Source organism: Podarcis bocagei, assembly GCF_964188305.1.
Source record: "Podarcis bocagei genome assembly, chromosome: 4".
In the NCBI taxonomy this organism is placed as follows: domain Eukaryota; kingdom Metazoa; phylum Chordata; class Lepidosauria; order Squamata; family Lacertidae; genus Podarcis; species Podarcis bocagei.
In genome coordinates, this window is record NC_138128.1 from 84,987,201 (window position 1) to 85,011,083 (window position 23,883).

The window sequence follows — 23,883 nt, forward strand, 5'->3', positions numbered from 1 at the left end:
TCTTAACTGATAATCATATCATGTATCCACTTGTAGCAGCTTTTTTCATGGATTGGATGATAATGTTTTTAAACTTGCAGTGGATACTTATGTGGAGCAGGAAATCATATTTGCAACATCCCTCCTCTGGAAATGTCAGAGAACTGCCAAAAATGTCTGTCTGTCCAGTACACACATGCACACCCAGACAGCACTTCTCTGCAGCTGGTGTGGCAAATAAATGATATAGCCTGAGGAATACAGAAAGGGAATGAATGTCAGGGATCCTGTTTCAGTAATTCATACTAGTAATGCTAAACTATATGGCAGAAGCCTATCCATTTCCTACAGCAGAGCAAAGTGTGTCAAGATTCTCTCTGTCAACAGGCAACTGCAAGAAAGAAAAATGGATTTTCTTACCAGCTGATTTTGGCGTGAACTTGTCTCTGTTGGCTGCACAAACGGCCAGCAGCCTGTATCCGAGGTCCAGGTCAAAGCCCTGCTGTGCTGCCACTCTGCTAACAACCTGGGAAGAAGGAAGAAAGGGAATCATTCACTGAGAGTTACTGCACAGTTGTAGCAAGCTAGCCAACGTGTTTGCAGCATCACCCACAATATAAAGAACAGTACCAAGGAGGTTTGTTGCTCTCTCTTTTTTAAAAGTCCCTGTGGTTTTCATAGCGCTTTTATGAAGCAAGATGTGCATTCATTTCTTTCTCATTTAGCCACATTGCAACAACCCTGTAAAACAGGCCACTACAATTCCTATTTCTGCAGGACTGAAGTGGAGAATGTGAGAGCTGGCACAGCGTCATCCAGATTGCCCAGGAATGAACACGGACTTAAACTCGGGTCCAAGCCAATAACACATCTATCCACACCATCTCCCACAGCTTTACCAGCAGAGCATACACTGAATCTGAGAGCCATCATTTTGACTTTTTGCCACGAGAGAAAGACTCTTTAAACATAAAAATAAACTACCAAGATTTAAATGTAAGCAAGTTCTTAAAGGGAATTTTAATGGAGACAGCTGTTTCATGTTTCACTGTATTTGAGACTTGGCTTGAGATCTTAACTACCAGACTGCACCTTAACTACCAGAATTGCCCTGCTTATACACACACATTTGTCTCATCATTATCAGGATGGGAAGGAAGCTGAGGGGAAGACACAGCAGATCCTGGAAGATCTTAGGTACAGGTAAGCTTGGCAGTATGTCAGGTCACATGCTACTTTCTATCCAGGGAGAAGAATGGGCCTCTGATGCTGTACAGAGATATGCTTGTACAGGTTGAGACCTTTAAAAGCGGCCCCATGGATACAGAGTACACATGTTCCACGGGGTTTCTTTTAAAAGACTCACCCTGTACAAGCAGGGACTATTATTCACATGGCATTGGACCCTATAAAAATGATCAAATGTGCTCTTCAGAAACTCAGTTATTGTATTTAGAACAAAACATGCCAATGCAGCACAATGACAATAAGGGAAACACATTTGATTTATTTTAACCACTTATCAAAATAATGGCTTTACAATGAAGACTACAGCTTTTATGTGACCCTTGGCCATGTCCTCCAACTCACAGCTGTGATCAGATCAGCAGAACCTCCAGAATCCAAAAGTAGCCTCAGTTCATGCACACTATATCATATGTGTATTATTTCTGAGTTGCCCCAACATTCCTTTAAAACAGAAGTTAAAGACGAACAGTAAGACATTTAGTGGCATTATTTTTCTTTTCTTTTATACCAACCTTTATTTCCAGCTACACCCTATTCAAAAGAGCTTACAATTCAAGAAATAAATTGTTTTTGTCACCTCTGCTTCAATACGAAAGACCTTTGATGAATTAAAGAGGGCACTCATTAGTGTGCAATTATCTGTGTCCAACACTAGCTTGCCATAAAACAATGATAGAGAAGAGAACGGGAAACCAAGATATGTGATAACCTATAAATGGTAATGAAATTTTCCTATTCTACGTTAACTAGTCAGCACAATTGCATGACTCTTATTAATCTGAACTGCCCTCCAGTACCCACTTTTCCTAATTAACAATAAAGATTCACAACATGAATAACACTGAGATTGATGGATGGCTAGTTCATTGCTGTTGCAATTTGAAAACTAAAATCTAAACATCTGCAGGGGAAGCTGATGTGTAGAAATAATTCCACTTTTGAATTAATACTCCCCCCACATAGACTGCATCTACTGCTATAACACGCATGCTTTCTGTGTCAGATTTGGTTTATCAATATATAAAGTGCCACAAAACTCTTGGTTAATAACATCTGATTTAGTTTTCATGTTCATATTATCTTAGTGGAAGCACTGTTTTCTTCTTAGTTTCAACCTAACCTCTATCTTCCTGGACAAAAGCAGTTGAGAAAACATCACTTTTTCAAGTGCTGCATTCTTTATACCCTCATTCTTAACTTACAGGGCAAGCAAACTAGAGGAGAAAGTGTGTTGGTTGAATTTCAATGTGAGTTGCACAGCATTATAGAAGTGACATATTTAAGCTTGTCTATAAAACAGCGCTGCAAATTACTCAACAAAAGTTACTAGCTCACAAGTCCTACTGTCCAGTCTGCTTATATATAATTATTAGGTCACTTGGCGTCTAACAGAACCAACATTTGCAAAGCTTGCTATTTTGCCTGGTTACCAGAAGTCAATTCTTAATTCTCAGTAGCAAGTGGCTATGTATAAGCCTGCTATAAATTCAGGTAACACAATGCAAAAGGTTTAACAACTTAATCTCTCCTATTTAATCAACAGATTAAACTTTATTTATAACAAGGAAATCACTCTGGATAACATTTCTGTGGTGGTCTCTTTTGAGAAATCAGGACCAACGTATTTTCAGTTCTGTGCTGGGGTGCCAACTTGAATAAAATACGGAGGGGGGGGGAGGTAAGTCTGCCCAGCATAATCAATCACATGATATGGTGCATGCATGCCATCTGAATCGCAATGCCCATCAACTAGAGGGGTAGCCCCCTCAAATATTTTATTGAGGAGGGGCTAAGACCCCCTTGGCCCCTAGGTTTTGGCTCCTATGGTTTTGTGTGCTAGCCTTCAAATTACGCTCTCTTCTTCAGTGTTGAAGCAGTACAGTTGTACCTTGGTTTAAGAACAGCTTAGTTTATGAACAACTTGGATTAAGAACGCTGCAAACCCGGAAGTAGGTGTTTTGATTTGTGAACTTTGCCTTGGAATAAGAACATGTTTCGCTTCCTGCTGAGTGTGTTCCATTTGTAAATTGAGTCCCCCGCTGCTACGGGAAAGCACGTCTTGGTTTAAAAACGCTTTGGTTGAAGAACGGACTTCCAGAACGGATTAAGTTCGTAAACCAAGGTACCACTGTAACGCTGAATTCAGCCTTCCTAGTTACATTCACAGAAACGTTTCTAGGAAGATTTTTCAAAGACAAAGGGGGGAAAGGGGGACGTTTAAGTCTCTCCATTCTTCCCCCAACTCCTTTCCGCAGCTCTGACATTCTAGAGGAATTAGCAATTCCTCGGCTGCTTCATTAAAAATAAAGCAGATTTGAACACCAGGAGGTGAGCAGAAAAACATCCATGCCTGAGTTTTCTAAATCAAGAGAATCCTTAAACATCCTCACTAAAGCACAAACAAGGGTCTTTCCCCTGCCCCTATTCTAGCTTGCTGTTTTACAAGCTTGGGCTTCTTTTAGGGATGCAGAAAACATTGTAGTATCACCATCAGTTTGCTTAAAAGATTTATATATCAATCTTTAGATGTGCTTCTGGGATATGTTACAAAAAAAAGGATAAAATACAAAAATATAAATGAATTATGCTAAAACAACATTAAAAATCCAGGGGAGGGGGTGCTTTGCCCAGCACCAAAAGGCAGAACAGGCAAACTTCTCTGGAGGCAGAGGCACACGGTGGAGAACCACCAAGGACAACTTCAATACGTAGGCAAGTTGATAGTGAAGCAAAGCTTCCTTCAGGCAAAAAGGTGGGATATAAATATAATGATGATTATGATGCCAGACTATAAAAAGGCTTTAAAGGTAGAGACTAGCACTATAAATTGCACTCAGAAGCAGATTAGTAGTCAGTGAAGTTCTTTATGCAGTGGTGTAATAGGTTCAAAATGATCACTTGGAAATGGAAAAATAGAAGCGGCTTTCTTAATCGAATGCAGCTTTCAAATAGTCTTCAAGGGTAGCCCCATGGGCAGCCCATTATAGTAGTCAATCTGAGATATTTCAAGGGCATGGATAACTGTGGTCAGGTTGTCATGACACCCAACTCCTCTCCACACAAAGCATTATGATGTCACAATGTACATAATACATGTTATAATATATATGGGATTATATGGCATATTTGGTTGGCAATGTAATATGCTTCTATGTTGGGGATTCCCCATCCTCCTTCTGAGGTGGGGAGGTGCAGGTATTTGGGGCTTATTCTTGGTTTTTTATGTGAGAAGATAAGAGAGTGTAGTTTTCTCTGCCAACTGCGGAGTTGGGTTGAGGGGATCCAGATTGGGAGGGTTTGGAATAGGTAGGTTATTTTGATCATGGCTATTTTGTCTGAGAGAGTGAAATTCATGTTATTCCATCTCTTCAGGTATGTTAATTTGTCGCCACAGGGGCTTGTAGTTGTGGAGGTACAATTTATTGAGGTTTCTGGTTATTTGTACCCCTAGGTATCTGAACTTGGTGTGGCAAAGTTTTATTTTGGTGACCTTAGTGAGTTCTTTTTGGGTGTGAGGAGGCGTGTTGAAGCACATAGCTTCTGACTTTGTAAAATTTACCTGTAGGCCCGACACCATTGCAAATGTATTGAGTTCTCTGATTAGGGAGGTTGTTGTTTATGGGGTCTGGTGTTGTGACCATTAGGTCGTCTGCAAAGAGCCCTAATTTATAGGTTCTGCCTTTTATTTTCACTCCCTTGATGTCTGTGGCTGTTCGAATTCAGATTGCTAAGGGTTCCAGAGCCAGGATAAATAAGAAAGGAGACAGTGGACACCCTTGTTTCGTGCCTCTTTCGATAGCTATAGTATTAGAATCCATATTGTTAGTTCTGCATTTTGCTGAGGCTTGTTTGAGGATTTGTAGGAAGTTGGGGCCAAATTTCATGTTAGTTAGTACTGCTAATACGTATTTCCACTCTAAGCAATTGAAGATGTGCTGTTGAGTCATTCTGCTCAAAGGAAACCTACAGCTACTGTCAACTGCCTTGTGGTCAAAAAATAAAATAAAAATGGCTCTCACACTCACAAACTTGCTGAGAAAAACAACAACAACCAGGACAAAAGGACATTTAAACACATGGGTTCCAGGTGATTGAATATTAGGGGGGGGGCACAGAAAATTAAATGGCAGCCCCCTCTAGCCTCCACCCACCCCGACTACAGACCTGGCTGCATCATGGATTCTTCCCATGTGACCTAGAACCACTGATGTCACAAACAAGTGCATGGAAGACAAGACATGGCAGAGCAGCAGCTGCCTCCTTCCCTTGCTCCACCTCTCTAAGTGCTGTCTATGCTAACTGGCAGTGGCTCTCCAGGGTGACAGACAGGTGCCTTTGCAGCCTAACCTGGAAAGAGGTTTGAACTGTATGCAAGGTATGTACTCTGCCAGTGAGCTACAGCCCTTCTGTCTCCTAAAGTTAATTAAATGCACCAGCTTTGCAACCACGGCGCTGCATTCTAACTCAATTAAACTAGTGGGAAAGTTGGCAGCAGTTGCCGAACGAATGCTCCATTTGCTGCTTTATGAGATCAGAACCCTTAAAGTGCACTTATAAAATAGTCTGCTCTCATTATTCTACACTTAGAAGAGAGGCAGTCTTACAAATTAAGGCTGGGAGAGACAACTGGCAGCTCAGGAGCCAAGTCTAGGCCCCAAGCACGGTCCCTGAACCCCAAACCCTGCTCCTTATGCATCTTAGCTGCTTCCTTCCAAGCCAAGGTAAAGGCAAGGGGCTTTTTAATCTTCTCCACAAGTGTGGACAGCAACAGATGTTCTCGCAACGTTGTCTCTTTATTATCCATCCCACCTGCTGGCTCTGGTGCTGGATGATCCAAGGCATCAGGCAAATGCGAGCAGCTGCAGAGAGGGTTAATGGGCCCTTTGCCCTTAGCTTGGATGGGAGTGAGTCAGTGGCCAAAACCAATGCTGTTGGTCCTTGCTTGATCCAAATATGGAACCTGTTAAACATTAGTTGCCAACTAAGGCAGTGTTTCTCAGACTTGGATCTCTAGCTCGACTACAACTCCCACCATTCCTAGCTAGCACAACCAGTGGTCAGGGATGATGAGAGTTGTAGTCCAACAACAGCTGGAGACCCAAGTTTAAGAAACACAGAACTAAGATTAAAAACTCAACATATATATTTACCGTAGTTTTTGCTCTATAAGACTCACTTTTTCCCTCTTAGAAAGTAGGGGGAAATGTCTGTGCGTCTTATGGAGTGAATGTAGGCTGCACAGCTATCCCAGAAGCCAGAACAGCAAGAGGGATCGCTGCTTTTGCTGCGCAGCAATCTCTCTTGTTGTTCTGGCTTCTGAGATTCAGAATATTTTTTTCTTGTTTTCCTCCTCCAAAAACTAAGTGCGTCTTATGGTCTGGTGCGTCTTATAGAGCGAAAAATGTGGTGTTTTTCACAAGAGGGTGAAATGATTATAAGTTGAAAGATCCAAGTTGAGAATCTGGTATGGACAAGCAGAACATGAAAAAGAAAAGGGCAATGGGAGTAGCATGATAAGAGGTTTTCAGGGCTGGAAAAAAAGGTGGGAAGGATGAGCAGACTCTGCAAGCTGAAATTCCAACTCCATTCCCAGAAAGTTCAGAATTCAATTTCTCCCTAGTGCTGATCCCATCATAATGAAAGAATAGCTTGCAAATGAAGATGGAAGAAGTGGGTCTGATGCAAGCTGACAACACGAAACTACACAAAGCAAATCAGCCCACCATTTTTTCCTCATTTCTGCAGGGGAAAAAACTGCTTTTCCACACTGCAGCCTGCAAGGGTTCCCTTTATATTTTCACATAGAAAACTGATCACTTGGCTGCAGCTTTCTCTGGTTCCCTCATCACATCACCATATTGCTAGGAAAATGTCTCTTAACCTAACTCTCCTGCTAATCAAGAGTTTAATAACCGCTAATTACAAAACTCTCAGTGAATCTCATAACTGGTAGAAAGAGACAAGTGCATACCCCCCCTGCTGGTGTCAGAACGAATTTTTCCTCATTTAATTTTGCAAGCTTTTCAGTTACTGAAAAAATGGCAACCAGCTGCTAACTCATATTCTGTTTTAAGGCACTTGAGTGTGCTTGAAATTATCTGAATATTTATTGTCTTCTCACGTTTCTACAATATCTCAAAGCAACATGCAATCAAATCAAACACATGTAAAAAGAACAAAAACACACGTAAAAAGGAAACTAAAAATAGCAGCACTAAACCAGAATAAATGAAAGGTGGCAACAGAAATATTTGCAAATAAAGTTTGCAGGCTGGATGGTAATTTCAGTTTTCCTTTTGGCAACAAATAAAACATTAAATGTTGAACAAGAAATAAATCAGAAACTTTTACCTAATAATAACTTGAGGTATAATCCAATGTAGAAAAAACACTCTAGAGCATTGAACACATAACAAAGATTTAAGTAGATAAGGGAATTATGTTACATACATTCCATTTTGAATAAGGTTTCTAAAGAGAAGTCCTAGATATGGTTCCTTAGAGTCAGAGTTTTCTAACATATCCTTGCCCCAATATTCAGAGGCAAATGTGGCCATTCATTAAAAAAACCAAAAAGAACTGGTAACAACGTGTCTTTAGCTATAAGACACATTGTTAAGTTTTTTTGTTTTGTTTTTTGTTTCCATATTTTGTTACAAAAAGAATGTGTTTCCAAAAAACGCTTTTATGCCTATAAATGGTATTAGTAACACTCAAGAGGCAGGGATACTGTAAATGGAGGCTTGAGAATCCAGGTTGCTTCTACACTAAAACTTTTTTCTTTGCACATTATACCTTTTTTGTTTCTGCTTTGTTCTCAGAGCAGCTGGGGAATTAGTGATGAATTGCTCTTCAATTAGTCAGCTTTTGTTGGTGGCGGAGTGCCTTACTAGTTTCCATTTATATTTATTTTTCTTTGAAACCAAACTAGCATTAACAACAATAACACCAACAATATTATTTCATTTATGAATCACTTCTCACGAGGCATCCCAGAATGATTTATAATATAATTAAAACATGCATAAAACTGTGTAACACACACATATATAATGATGCAAGAATATCAGGAACTAAAGCCACCAGTCCATATACCTCCTGCAAGGAACGGAAGTTGATGAATTAAGGGGCAATTACGGGGCAATCCCCAAGTTACAATGAACAGGAAGAAATAACAGAAGTGGAAGCTACAAGAAGAAAATGTTCAATTAAAGGCTCAGTAGGCCTTACTAGCACTCTGCCTCTTCCCACTAGACAGCCTAGTGCTTAAATAGTGATTATTATATCATATTATATTACATTATTTTTTAAAACAGATCTGAAAAACCATGGATAAATAACACATCAAACACTGAACTGCAGTGATTTGGCAACAGCAGCTTACAAGACCAGAACAAATTTAGCTTCAGCAGTAAAGATGTGTAATGTACACACCATTTTTGTGTGGAGATATTACAGTTGGGTGTGAGAGAATAGTGGCTTTCCTGTGGCCACTCAGTGAGTCTGTGGCTATAGTAGCTTTGAACTGGAGATTTCCTGGTTCACACCACACATTCTCAGTCACCTTACCGTAGCAGCTCACTTGTTGAATATGTTTGTGTGTACACTACTATGCAGTATCTAGTATTTAATATAATGGCACCGTCCCAAACACAGCTGGATTAGGTAGGAAAGGGGAGAGGGGAGACATAGGTGGAAGGCAGAGCTAAGGCTAATGTATGCATGGTCTAAGACAGAATTGTAAATAGCCACACAACAAGTCCTCTGAGCCAAGTCAGAAGCCCAAGCAATGAAGATCAGAAACTTAACAAAAGCAATTTCCTTTTATTTCGTTTAGGCCATATGAATAACACGGATATATAAATAAGCAATGGGCTTGTAAACTTTTTCATGCACTGGTAGCTTTTCTTGACTGATTTGCAAAGCCAGTCAAAATCCCCAAGTTTAGTCCTAAAGCCCTGAGGAGGAACAAATCCACCTCTCAAATCCAACATCTTCTAACCTTTAATGATCTCTTACCCCACAACTTATAGGATGAGAAAACTCAGGTGCTCTGTTAGAAAAGGGATGGAGAGGTAAAGGAAGAGGAATAAGAGGCTAATGAATCAGTGTATTTAGCTGCACAGCCTCCACCTCCTCCTCCCCAAACCAGCCATCCTTAGGGATGCAGGCAGCAATTTAAAATGCCAGTGGAAAAATATTCTGCTGCACCAGAGTTGACATACCGTCAAACAGCCCATCAGACTCTGTTCAAAGGGCCTCTGGAACGCTCTCGGATCGCCACACCAATCCAGGAGTTCTGTGGCTGCATTGTGGAAGTTGGCAGGATTCTGTAAGTGCTGGGAGAGAAGGGAAATTAAATATAATTAGGTAAATAGATGCTCTCCAACTAAATGTGTTTTAGATTAGGTATTTTATAGGTACAGCTGGCACAGGTTATATACACAGTATCTAATTTTCTCTCTCACGGATACGTACCAAAATCCGTAACCAATCCTGGCACATAATGTCCAACTGTAGTTATTTGACCTGGCTGAATGCCACCATCTTTGCTTTGGCAACTGGACCCAACAGTGTTGCTAATAGACACATAGCCTCAAAGTTCTGAAAACTACAATATTTGTCTGCATATTCTCACTAGAATCCTGACAATCCTTTCACACTATGTCTAAAACCAGAGACATAGGCTATGCTTACCAATTACTCCTTTGTCTATATATAAAGTAATAGAATGAGTTCACGTCCATCTGCTCTCTTTCCTCTTCCTTCTTGGTTACAACATTGATATGCAAAATATGCTAACAGTACAAAGCTGGAGCATACAAATTGGACTCTCTCTCTCATATGCCATACATCCATTGTGGTCTTTCACAGTACTGAGCACTTTTTTTTAGCCAATAGTCTACACATTTCTTAGCCAGTGAGATCTGGCTTTACTGGGTCCACCTCAGTCTCCCAGGCTAACTAACCTACCCTAGGATGATGAAAGGTGGTGCAAGCCCTCCTGAGCTACTCGAAGGAAGGGCGAGGTACAATAGTAATAAAGTGGAAAAAATAATAAATGGAGGGAAACTACTGCATCTAAGTATTTCAGTGACGATGACATAAGTGAACATATTGAAGATTACAGAAGAAAGATCACACTGCTTCTCCACCATAGCAGAAAAAATAATTTATCTCCTATTATGCCTAGGAGGAAGAAGTGAATTTGTGCCTGATGGACACCTGCTGAGTTAATGCATTCTTCACTATCTCATTCTCTGTGGGACTGACCAAATCACAGCCATGTTCTATGGAGTTCAGTTTCTGCCCTTTTACATCAAAGTACTCTAACCATGAAAATTATTAAGAAATTTAGAAGATGGAAAGGATTTTGCCTTTAAATCTCTACATAATTTGCTTTAAAACCCCTTGAGAAGAGACCACTGTAATGGATGTTTATATATTCCATCTCTTTCCCTATCTTAAGTAATTTCTACAAGGACTTGGTATTCACTTCAGTAACTAAAGTTCTATATATTTCTTTGGTGCTTATACAGTAAATGCAAACATAATATAATATGTACCACAACAGAGGACTACACTGCATATATATCATACAATACGTAAGGGCCTACAAACACAGTAACTTCAACTGGAAAGGTGGGAACGGCAGTTCTGTGGGCTTCTTAACAGTCCGTTGGCAGTAATGCTCACTTAACAATGATTCAGAACAATTTTGGGGGGTAAAGCCAATGCAGTTAAACTAGTGTAGCACTAAAATACATTTCTAGAATAGAAAAGCTGTGGACTAGCTATATAAAAGACACATTCTCACCCCTACCATCTACTGAGTTGCTCTCCTGAGAAAGGAAACACTGCTATAGTTAGTAGTAAGAGAAACATCCACCTCTCCTTATTGTTCAAATTCTGCACCAGGAAAATTATTATTCAGTAAAACTAAAATAAAGAACTATTATTTTGCGTCCTGTGGTGCAATTTACATACTGTATCCTTACTCCTCCCTTATCATTTTGACAGAACCTGACATTTTAGAGGGAACAAAGAGTGTGGACAGTAGGCATATATAAGGAGATATAACTCAGCTAACTGGAGTGGCATAATTGTCAAATCTGAGCTACAATCGGGAAGTCCCTTGGTTAAATTTCACTTTGTGCCCTAAGTTACTGTTCCCTCAGCCCACCATCTAAATAAAACATAATACTGTTAACTGATATGTCATAATGATTACCAAGGTAATGTAAGTTAAATGCTTTGAACATCTGCAATGCCTTACATAACTACTATTACTACAGAGGTGGGTTTAGGGCAGCATGACTGGTTCTTCCACACTGGGTGCTGAGCCTAGGGGATGCACAGGGCACCACAACTATGACAAAGTGAAGGCGGGAGGCGGGCACTGAATGTTGGCCTCGCACAGGGCATCGCTGAAATTTGAAAGACCCAAGTCTGCCCCGATTATTATGCTTATTGGTGTTATATTTTGGCAGGAGAATTTGCCTCTCTCCAAGGCAATGCAACTTGCCCCATGAATATAAACAGAGCCTGCAGGTGCCAGTACCCAAATATTTCAGTATAGATGTTGAAAAGCGATCTGTTGATTGAATCAGCTTAAACTCAGTGCTTTCCCACAGTAAATCCATAATGTAGACTCTCCTCAATTTCAATTTAGCTGCAATTTCTATGCTGAGCATGTGAAGCCTATTTGGTATTAAGGCTTGTCTGAACTATGTGGGGTTCTGTGTGTACAGAATACCTGGTGCTTGGTAGCCTGCTGAGCATTTCCCAGACAACATTACCCTAGCAAGAGCTTCTACTGTTTAGGAGTTTTGTGTTAGGAGCGAGTGTTAAGGTTCTGGGCATTCAAACCCCTATGCTGAATTGCTGAAATTGCACTTTGCATTTCTTTATGCACAGTTCAATATATGTGGAAGTGCTAGATGGGATAGGAGTAATTCTGCAGGAATCCTGGGGGAAGCTGGGAAATTGTCCATGGAATTCACCCCACCCCCCATATCTTTCCTTGTGAATTGTGAATGAACGCAATAGAGGTCAAATTGGACAAGTGGAATGACTACAATGGGCCTGTTCATATTTAACAAGCCATGGCTAAATGATTTACTGGGATTATGCCCGGTTACTCTTACTTTGCTCCTTCCCAGTTGCAACTGGGAGCAGCCATAAGCCATGTTTTGTTGTTATATCTGAACTGTGATCATAGTTTCTCCCTAACAAATCATCATCATCATCAAGTCAACAACAAATCATGGCTTCATGTTGAGTAGTGAGCATGGTTTGTTCAGGAGACATAAACCACGATCCTGGGTCTGAACATAACAACAAGCCAAGGCTTGGTGCTCCTGTTTGCAGCAGCACAGGAACAAAGCACAAGTGATCCTGACAAGCCATTAACTGTGGTTTATCGTTATGTGCAAACAAGGTCAATATTAGCCAAAGTTCTAATTAACTTTTTTTCAGGTGACTACCCCAAGGAAGCACACAAATTTATGTGCACAGCTCTTGAGGCTTGCTAAAATAGTATGTTAACAATTCTTAGTTTCTTAATGTCTTCTTTCCATAAATCTAAATGTAACAGTTGTCATGCCTTAAAACGCTTAACATGATTTTCCAAGTGGAAAACTGAACATTTAAACCACACTAACTACACTTTATTGATCCCCCCCCCCATCAAGTATTTCTGTTCAAATACTTCTGGGAAATCATTTCAGGTGTTTTTAGTTGCGCTTACTAAATGTAAATCGAATAAACATGCTAAATCAAATCTCCATCAATTTAGGGTAGCAGAATACTTTCTGGAAAACTTTCTGATTCACATTTTTCTGCAAACCGTACTTCGCTGAAAGTGAGGCTATTGCCTGCGACACCCCACAAGCCTAGCAGCATTACAGCTCCTCTAACCACCCCAATGCCATTTATTTGTATAGTACTTTAAAAAAAAAAATAATCAGTCAAGGGGTGACTTCTCTCTTACTGCACTGTAGTTGGAAAACCTTCATTAATATCCCTACCCCAAGGTGGACTCCTTGGCAGCGCAAACTTCAACACACAGCGTCTTTAGCTGTTGTGCATAGTTGGGGCTGGGGGTAGGAAGCCAGGATGCAGATGACTTGGCTGGATCAGGAGAAAGGCGAAGGCAAAGAGCCAGGGAGCAGGCAAACAGACCAGACAGTATTCAGGGAGACATGGGGCTGAGCAACAAGACAAAGGAAAATAAATGACTCAGCAAGGCACAGACACGAAGCTTGAAGCAGGAGCCCAAAAGGAGCTGCTGAGAGACTAGAGCCAAAGAAAGCAAAGAAATTACAGCGGCCTCATATGAGCTTACATTCCAAGGCAGAGCAGATCTGATGGCAAACGGGGCACAGAGAGTGGGGGCACGCTGCAGCTGTGCGTTGAAAAGTCTTAGAATCGTAGAATTGTAGAGTTGGAAGGGACCCGGAGGATCATCTAGTCCAACCCCAGGAAAATGTAGCTGCCCAATGTGGGAATTGAACCTGCAACCTGTTAGGATATTTCCGTTCCACCTTAAGAGGGAGCAGGCTTTTGTAAGTTACAGAGTCTGCGCATGTCCTATTTACAGGATGTTTTTGTTCTGATATTCCTTTCGTTTTCAGTCGGCTCAGAGACGCTGACAGAATGGACGTGTTTTCTTTTGTTCTGTTCATGTTCTAATAAAGTCTGTAAATTATGCTCTTCTGCTCTTCTGTGATGCAAGCTTTTGGCTGCGTTTCTGCTGAAAGAGGGTGCACCAAGCCCTGGAATGTGGCTAGGAATTTCTAAGGCTTTGTGCCCCTAACTGTTGGATCTGCGTGACTACGGGAGGCCGATGGATGTCCAGAACTCCGGCTTGGGGGCTCATGATGGACGTTATCTCCCTGGCAGTTTCCCAACAACAAGGTTATGGGCCTAGATTCACGGCACCTACAGGAGAGTAAAGCTGCAACAGACTGCGTTTGAGGTATGAAGGGGGGAAAAGCGAAAGCAAAGGGACGCTTTTCTGTTATACCTCGCAAGGAGTCTTTGATCTCCGGCAGATTAATTGGCCTGGGAGCCGAGCCAGAAAGGCTTCGTAATTAATGGCTGCCAAGATAACGAGTCTTTGAAGGCATAAATAGACTTACAGCTAATGCCAAAAGCTGGAATGGAGTTTTTCCAAGCTGATGGGGATACTCAGTGTCCTAAGTTGGATGGGCAGAATTATGAAACCTGGGCAAAATGGTGTGAATCTTTGCTGCGTCAGTTTGGGGTATGGCATGTTGTTTCTGATGCCCCCCCAGTTCCTCTGACAGAGAGATGGAAATCGCATGATTCGAGAGCGATGGACGTAATAGTCCTATCTGTATCTCTTGAGGAAATTAAGACGCTGGCTGGCAACACCACTGCACGTGCAATGTGGACTGCTTTGCTGAAAGCTCACAAGCCAAAAATCCCAGCCCAGAGTTTGACTGCATCGGAGGTCCTAGCTGTTTCCCAGAATGCGGGTGATTGCAGGGATGCTGAGGGCACCGGTTGCAAGCTGCAGGGGGAGCTGACCGTCACGTCATCCCAGGCAGCATTCCAGCCTCCAGGGGGAGCCAAGGAATCGGCAGCTGAGAGCTCTGTTTCTCATGGGAACCAAGGCCATCGCCTTTGCAGAGGCCGGAAAGGCAAAGGTAAACAGAAACACAGGCAGCCGCCTGCAGATGGCCAGGAGCAGAGGGAGGGTGAAGAGCCCACGCCAGTGGAAAGCAAGGTTTTGCTTGCTGGCACAGCTTCACCAAAGGCTAAAGGCACGTCTGATGGCCAGGAGCAGCAGGGGGGCAAGCTGCAAAAGCCCACGTCGCTGCAAAACAAGGGTTTGCTTGCTGTAAAGACTGCTCCAACAGCCAAAGGCAGGTTTATTGTGGATTCAGGTGCCACCCGCCACGTTTCCAAGGACAGGCATCTCTTTATCTCCTTCAAGCCTCAGGAAGGTGAGATCCACCTGGCTGATGGAAGGACGTTGAAAATTGCAGGAGAAGGGACTGTGAAACTTGCAAGTCTGCACACTACCATCAGTAATGTACTTTTTGTTCCAGGAGCTGCAAGCAACTTGTTGAGCGTCCCACAGCTTACTGGGCGTGGTTTTCAGATTTCCTTCAAGAGGAGCGTCTGTGTCATCAGTAAAGGCAAAGAGGACTATTTGCATGCAAAGTTTATGGATGGTTTGTTCCATATAACTTATGATGACACTGCTGTTGTGAATAATGCTGATTCTTGTTGTGTTGCACAAACTAACAAAGTTCTTCATGCAGGTTGCATTCATGATGCGCATCGAAGATTTGGTCACCTCTCTTGGAAGGCACTGGCCAAGATGCCAGAGGTGGTTGAGGGTTTGAACATCAAACCCTGTAAATTTCACATGAAATGTGTATCTTGTGCAGAGAACAAGGTGAAGGTTGCTCCAAAAGGCAAGGAGTCTAGCAGGCAGGCTTCCAAGCCCTACCAGCTAGTGCATGCGGACCTGGTTGGTCCACTTGCGCCCTCTATAGGAGGAGCAAGGTACTTCATGATTCTGATTGATTCTTTTTCGAGGTACATTCATGTGTATTTGCTCGAACAGAAATCGCAAGCGTTTCCAAAGTTTAAGGCATTCTGTGCTTGGTTGGAGAATGCGCACGGTAAACGTATTTCTTCTTTATTTACTGATCGGGGCGGGGAGTTCACTTCTCAGCAGTTTGAAGCTTTCCTGACTGAGAAGGGAATCCAGCATGACATGTCAACGCCCAGATCGCCATGGATGAATGGGCTTGCGGAGAGAGCAAATCAAACATTGCTGCAAGGGATAAAAACCTTGTTGCATGATGCCAATCTCCCTGATAAGTTTTGGGGGGAGGCTCTGGGGAATTTGGTTTACACCGTTAATCGCAGATTGTCATCACCAATTGGTTGTACCCCCTATGAGAAGATGTTTGGCAAGAAACCCAACACCAAACACATGAGAATTTTTGGTTCGGACATGTGGGTACGCACACAACAAACCAACAAGCTTGGGAAGCGTGGGGCACATGGTTTGTTCATGGGGTACGAAAAAGGTGCATACAGGGTATGGATGACTGACTCTAAATCCATTAAGTTCACAAGGAGTGTTGAGTACAATCCTAAGTGGGGGGAAAATGTGGGAATTTTCCAGAGTTACCCAGAGGAGGATGAAGGTGATGTCAAGCAAGCAGCTAAAGATGAGAAAGCTGCTGCTGATGATGATGAGGATGAGGATGATGATGGTGAGGATGATGATGATGATGATGATCAGAGTTCGGATTCCAGTTCAGTGGGCGGCGCTGCTGCTGCTGCTGGTGGTGTCAGTGACAGTGATGACACAGCAGACTACCAGAGCGCAAAGGCCTCAGTCAGACCATCTGATGCGTCTGACAATGAACTGGAAGAACCACTGTTCACCATTGGTCATTTTTCTCCTAAGAAAGAGGAGATGAGTCCAGAAGACTTGCGTCTAGTACGCAGATCTGAAAGGGCGACCAAGGGCAGACTTCCAAAGAGGTATGCTGATGAGTTTGCTAAGACAGCAACTGCTGTTCTTAGTAGCTCAGAGAAGGTATGGGAACCTTCAAGCTTCAAAGAGGTTCAGGAGTTGACCTCTAAAGATGCTGAGCCTTGGCTTAATGCCATGAAGGCTGAAGTTGATTCCTTGAACAGGAACCAAACTTGGGAACTGGTACCGGTAGTCCCAGGAATGAGACTGGTTGGCAGCAAATGGGTCTTCAAGGCCAAGACAGACCAGAATGGCAAGGTAGTCAGACACAAAGCCAGATTGGTTGCCAGAGGTTTTTCACAGGTACCAGGACAGGATTACCACGAGACCTATTCTCCCACAGTCAAATATGAGAGCATTCGGCTGATGCTCAAGATCGCTGCGGAGGAGAAACTGCATGTTTCCCACCATGACATTAATACAGCTTTTTTGTACGGGATTTTGGGGGAGGAGCTGTTCATGCTTCCACCTGATGGGATGGAGATACAGAAGGGAATGGTCTGTAAACTGCGGAAATCCTTATATGGTCTTAAGCAGAGTGCCAGGTGTTGGAACACAAAACTCACTGAGACATTGCTTTCTCTAGGTTTTCACCAGGGCAAAGCTGATCCATGTGTGTTTGTCAAGGAGGAGGGGCAAAACAAACTGTATTGTTTATGTTTTGTTGATGATCTTCTGATGTTTTGGAAAAATCAGGCTTTTTACCAAAGCACCCTAGCTCAGCTGAAGGAGCACTTTGACATGAAGGATCTTGGTGAGGTATCCAACTATCTTTCTCTGCAGGTGGAGAAAGACCAAGCAGGTAATTTTCTGGTACATCAAACACAGAAAATTGCTGATGTGTTAACCAGGTTGAATTTGGTTGATGCAAACCCAGCAGACACACCGATGGTGACAGGTTACCAGGTAGACAGTACTGCTGAAGCGTTTTCTGACACAACGCTGTACAGATGCATTCTAGGCAAGATGAACTTCATTGCCAGATGTTCAAGACCTGACATAGCTGTAAGCTGTAATCTGCTTAGCAGACATGCCAACAATCCTACGGTTCAGGATTGGAAAGCTCTGAAGCGCATAGCCCGCTATTTGAAAGGGACTATGCACTACAGGCTGAGGTTCACCAGTCAGAAGACTGGGGGTCTTGAAATCTTTGCTGATGCAAGTTTTGGAAGTGACACCACGGATGGTACAAGCACTTCTGGAGTATGCTACATGTACAACCACTGCCTGTTTGACTGGTTGTGCAAGAAGCAGACAACAGTGAGCCTAAGTTCCTGTGAAGCAGAACTCAATGCTCTGTCATTTTCACTCATGGATTGTGAATGGTTGATGCAACTGTTTAAGGACATCAGGGTGTCTGTGAAATGTCCTATACAAGTGTATCAAGACAATAGATCTTGTTTGGCTTTGCTGAACTCCGAGAGTTGCAAGCAGAGAACCAAGTACTTGCAGATTAAGCTACATCGTGCAAGAGAGTGTATTCAGAAAGGACTGATTCAGGTGTCCTACATGGCAGGAAATGAAATTCCTGCTGATCTGTTGTCTAAGGTTGTTAACAAAGAACAACTTAAGGTTTATGTACAAAGGTTGCAATTGGGTGAACCACAGGTACAACAGTTACACGAAAAGGGGGAGGATGTTAGGATATTTCCGTTCCACCTTAAGAGGGAGCAGGCTTTTGTAAGTTACAGAGTCTGCGCATGTCCTATTTACAGGATGTTTTTGTTCTGATATTCCTTTCGTTTTCAGTCGGCTCAGAGACGCTGACAGAATGGACGTGTTTTCTTTTGTTCTGTTCATGTTCTAATAAAGTCTGTAAATTATGCTCTTCTGCTCTTCTGTGATGCAAGCTTTTGGCTGCGTTTCTGCTGAAAGAGGGTGCACCAAGCCCTGGAATGTGGCTAGGAATTTCTAAGGCTTTGTGCCCCTAACTGTTGGATCTGTGTGACTACGGGAGGCCGATGGATGTCCAGAACTCCGGCTTGGGGGCTCATGATGGACGTTATCTCCCTGGCAGTTTCCCAACACAACCTTGGTGTTATCAGCACCACGCTGTAACCAACCAGGCTCGCATCCAGACTGGGAAGGGAGGGGGAAGAGAAGAATGAACACAATGGCACAACACTTTCAACAGACCAAGGCCCTAAAACACTGAATTCAAATGTATGTATGCACTGAGTTTTAAGAAGCCAATAAAAATAGAACTTTTGCAGATTGAAATCTGAAGGGCATCACAGAGGTAGGTAGAGAACCTACCTATAGTACCGAATGAAGTTTGAGATGTGTGACAAGAGACACTTCTTTAAGCAGAGAAGACAAAACAGATGGCATCACATGCCAATATGTTTTAGATTCTGCACAAGAGCAGTAATAGTTCAAATGAAGAGCACTCAGGGCTCAAGTTATCTTATCAAGGCACAAAAGAATGACAGCAACAATATGGAACAAAATAATCACACTGCAAGCTCTCTGCTTAGCTTGATTTGCTGCTGAAGGAAATAAGTGCAGAATCCTTAATATAGGATAATGCATATTTGGGGGCAGGGTATTTTTCTTTTCTTTGCAACATGTCAGACTCTGAAGACACGGAGCTAATTTGCCACATCTTAACTGCTCCTCAAAAGGAATGTCATGCAAATATGGCCTGTTTGAGTAGCAAACTACTTAACTATGCTAAACAAGTTACTGCATTTATTTATGGGATGCCGTGCCAAATTATGAAGGCTGACTCAAGCTGCCTGTTTGTTTTGCCCAGTTACATCTGCTCTGCTTCTTGCTTTAATTGAACTGCTAAACAGCAACACAACTAATGATGTGGGTGCTGAATGAGTGCGTTTGCATTTACGTCAATCAAGGGTCGCCTAGGGCCCCTTCATATATTGCTGCAGTGGCATGGAAGCTGCTTTCTGAGGGTTTTTTCCTCTGCTGCCACAGTACTACTTAGGAATCCCAAAACACATGGGTGGGGCCAATCATGTGGGCTGATGATCTGGTAGAAAGGACCTGTGAGGCTGGAGCCACACACATGCTTGCAATATTACTGTGGTGGTCATAAGAAGATTCCACAGGGAAGCAGCCCCAACATTGCCATGGAATGCCCTCCCATCAGATGTCAAGGAGATAAAGAACTACACAATTTTTAGAAGACATCTCAAGGCAGTCTTCTACCGGGGAATTTTTAATGTTTGATGTTTTGTTATGTTTTATATGTGTTGGAAGCCACCCCAAGTGGTTGGGGCAACCCAGCCAAATGGGTGGGGTATAAATAAAATAAAATAAAATGAATAATAATTGTAATGTATGAAGGAACTGGTCGAGTAATAAAACTACATACACAGTCAACCATTAGGAAAGCAGTGGGTGCCAGGCTCTCCCCAAAACTACTTGAATAACACCTCAAATTCACTCATACAAACCACTCAGAAAGAAAAAAGCAATTGCTACCAATCAGCGTCAATCTTTCAAAAAATCCTGGCATTGAGTCTCAGTGTCTAAAAGTCCCCCCCCAAAAAAATGGAGGGAAGTAGTTTGTTTTCTTTCTTTTAAACTGTATTTTTGCCACTGTCTGGCAGCAACACTAACAAAACTCTTTTGAGTGTCTGATGATTCCCATTCTCTATTACTTTACATCACAACGTAGCATCTTTCCAAAGGATTTTCTTGGGTGTGGGGCTTGATAAAAGTATAACCGTGATATGGATATGAATTGTCCCTCTGAGCTGCAATCCTATGCAAACTTCCTTGAGAGTAAGCAATGGAGCTTACTTCCAAATAATGCACATCTAGGATTTGGCTGAAAATAATGTCAAAGCAGCTGCCATTCAAGCCACCATTGATAGTGAGCATCTGATCATGAATTTCGTGTGTGAGAGAGAGACAAAGTGTGGGTCTGAGAGAGAGTCAAATAAAATGTTAGATGTGAATATAATGGTTTTCTCTGGACCAAAAGAAATCCATAAAGGGCTTGCAAATCACTCACTGTAATTCTTAATGTAGCTTTTTATTAGTCCAAAGCCCCAGACATTAAGAAGCTGTGTTAGCAATCAGAGTACTGTGATCTCAACCCCCTTCCATTGTATGCACAGGAAACAGTTCATTCACAAAGTCTTTCCGTTCCTCACTCCCTGACATTAATTTCCCTGGCTACTATGGAACTAAAATGGGACAGCAGGCTGAAATACTGGAAAGCATTTTTGATATGGATGCTCAGGGCACAATTCTTTGTATTATGTTTGAACAACATTTTGACCCCTAGACCCCTTTTAAAAGAAGGTAGGAAAGATGTAACACACCCTGTAATGCAATCTATCTGCCTTAACTATTGAGATACCACCACAAAACATATTACACACATTTATGACACAATCCTCTATGAAGCTTGTTGCAAGCAAAAGATCAAGCATGGCCTACAATGCAATATCTGAAGCAAGCCTTCTCAAAACATTGTATCTCGCTAGTTTATTTCAAGTTAAACCCATGCAGACCCTGAATATTTCCTCTATAAGTGTGAGAGTATGCGTGATCAAATAGAAGTTTATCTGTGATCAAATGGAGGTTGGCAGAAGAATGGGTATGGGTTTTGAAAGAGGCATGATACCCAGTATCTGATACATTTAGCTCAATCCTATAAAAGGGAAGCACACTCAATTTAATGGGGCTTACGCCTAAGAAAAATAGTCCATAGGGGCTGCAGCCTATATACTCAAATCAGGCTGCCCAGGCATTGAATAAATGGATACCTTGGGCTCAGTCTTTCTGCTTTTGCTCAGGAGATGGTAGAAGCTCTCAATGACTAGAGCCTTCCATTAAACATGGAAATAATGACACTATCCTGGGATGTGCAGTCATAAATTTGTTCTAGGCTGCACTCTTAGTTTATGCAGTGCAACTGTGAAGCCCAGCAGAAACCATAATGAACAGTGCACCTAGAAGTTGGCTCTACACAGGAGCATCTGCAATGTGTGAGGTGGGGGTTGGCAGAGAAGACTGCTGGCCAGGTTCACACTTCACTGGTAAGCCAGGGTATGGCTTACCACCACAGTGGAAATGTGCAGTGACCCAGTGAGAAGCTCACACCCACTTTGCTCCTTTGCAGGCTTTTTATCTCACTGTGGGACAGCAGCTAAGTCAAGATGTTTTGGCTTAGCATGCCATCTGAACCCAGAACACATGGTTAAAATTTCTCCTCCTTAACCTCAATCTGTAGCACAAACCTTGGATACAGATCATGGTTAAAGAGGAGAGGCCAAACCTTATGCTGGATGCAGTGCTATGCTAAAAAGTCCTGGGAGGAGCAAAGTGGATGCAATTTCCTCCTCAGGAGCCAGCACATTTGTGCCAAGTCCGTTTGCCTTACCATGATGTGCAAATGCAACCAAAGAGGGGGGTATTCAGTGAAGTTAAAAGTCTGAAAGCCTCTCCCACAGATGATACTGAGCTGAGCAAAAGCAAATTAATTAGGTACTATGTGAGATCCCAAAAGTGTTGAAGAAGTCAAGCAGCTCCGCTGCAATAGTCTAGTTATGAAGTTGAAGCAAATTTAGATTCTGGAGACCTGTGTCAGTTCCTCTTCAGCAGCAAAATGCATGGCTCCTTACAGAAAAAAGATGCATTGCAAGAAGATTTGATCAGTCACAGAATAGGTACAAGTCTGAGGACACAGTAAGAATAGCAAAAATTAGAGTGATTAAAATTAAATTAAATTAAATTAAATTACAGGAGGAGGGGAAACCAATCCTGAGCAGACAAACTGGTCACTACTGCATTACGACATTATTACAGTGAAGCAAGGAAGGAATTCTATGACAAACTGCCACCATGATTCTAACAACAGATATTTGGAAATATATGAATGAGGCTGAGAGTCACTTGTCACTACTCATCAACATTTTTCTTCAGTACCACATACCAACCTGAACTGTCCAAGGTTGACAAATATCTTCTTTAGGCAAGTGGATTCTTTATGGTTCAAAAAAGAAGCTGATAATAGAAACCAACCCCCCTAACTCCACATGTTAAAAAAAGACAATGCTGCATCATGGCTAAGAACAGCAGCTGTGGCTCACATAATCCTTGGTTCAAATCCCATTTCTCTCTCATTTCCCCCTCCCCAGCAATTTGAGAACAATACTTACAGACCACTGGTCTAGATTTGTGTGTCCTTCTACACTGGACTACAGTTTTAGCAGAGCTGGGTCCCTGGGATAGGGTATGATATAATCTGAACAAAGACACAACTAAATAAGGTCTCTACCACACAAATAGATTGTTAACATGCTACATGAACACTCCTTTCTGGTTTCAATGTGTTTCAACCTAAGCACACACAAAGCTGAGAAAAATTGGTCTGAATGGTCCTTCTTTGGGGCAGTGGAAAATGGGCTCATTTACGGTCACTTTGGCTTGAACCATGAACTCTTTTTTGAGGGGAACCAGGGGAGTTATCAAACCAGGGCATCATGCTAGCTGTGAATGTGACCACCCTACACTTTAGTGTGTACACAGCCCCCTCCTCAGTTGATCTACACAGAGTCATTGAGGAGGGGGGATTATTACCCCTCTGAGTTCATCAAATGATCAATCGGAGGACTAGGGAGGGATGGTTTGCATTGCATCAGGGCTACCCCAGCACTACGGCTCCTTTATATTTCTTTTTGCCACCAATGTCAAAATTTGGTGGGTTCTTGATGGCTTGCATAAAAAATCCTTGGTGGGCTGGATAAAGGCTATCCGCTCCTGTTCTGTGTGCAGCTACTTCAAGATAATTTATTTGCATTAAAAAAGAAAAAGAAAAAAAAAACCCTAGAGAATTAAACAAGTGCAGAAATTGAAAGGAAGATCTAGAATGTAATGAAATAAGAATTCAATTAGGGTAACTATGGATGACATATACTCAGTTCCTTCCTTGCCTCTGGGGTCAACCCTCTGTGCTTGTTAGATAAAGGGTACCACTTAGCACACAAGGCATTTTTACCCCTCCTGCAGAAAGCACTTCAAACTGCCTGTGACTATTTCTCAAATGAATATATTTTGTTATTGTTAAGCATAAACAGTATTCCAGCAAACGCAGAGTACAACAGGAGGTATTTGAAATGTATTTAGTTCTATTGACTTAACTGCACACCACC

At 42.2% G+C, this 23,883-nt stretch overlaps 1 protein-coding gene and 1 long non-coding RNA gene across 12 annotated transcripts in view; one reads left to right on the forward strand and one right to left on the reverse strand.

Moving 5' to 3' along the window:
• The window catches only part of ZMIZ1 (zinc finger MIZ-type containing 1), a 375,238-nt gene that overhangs the window by 121,307 nt on the left and 230,048 nt on the right, over positions 1-23,883 (reverse strand). For all 11 annotated transcript variants that reach the window (XM_081191309.1, XM_081191308.1, XM_081191313.1 and 8 more), the window contains 2 exons: positions 9,453-9,566; positions 400-505 (listed from right to left, as the gene is read on the reverse strand). In XM_081191309.1, coding sequence (XP_081047435.1) covers positions 400-505; positions 9,453-9,566 — 220 coding nt within the window. The remainder of the gene's footprint in view (positions 1-399; positions 506-9,452; positions 9,567-23,883) is intronic.
• Positions 3,861-8,663, forward strand: LOC308585617. The gene is made up of 2 exons (XR_014007542.1): positions 3,861-5,602; positions 8,544-8,663. It is a non-coding gene; the product is annotated as an uncharacterized lncRNA (long non-coding RNA).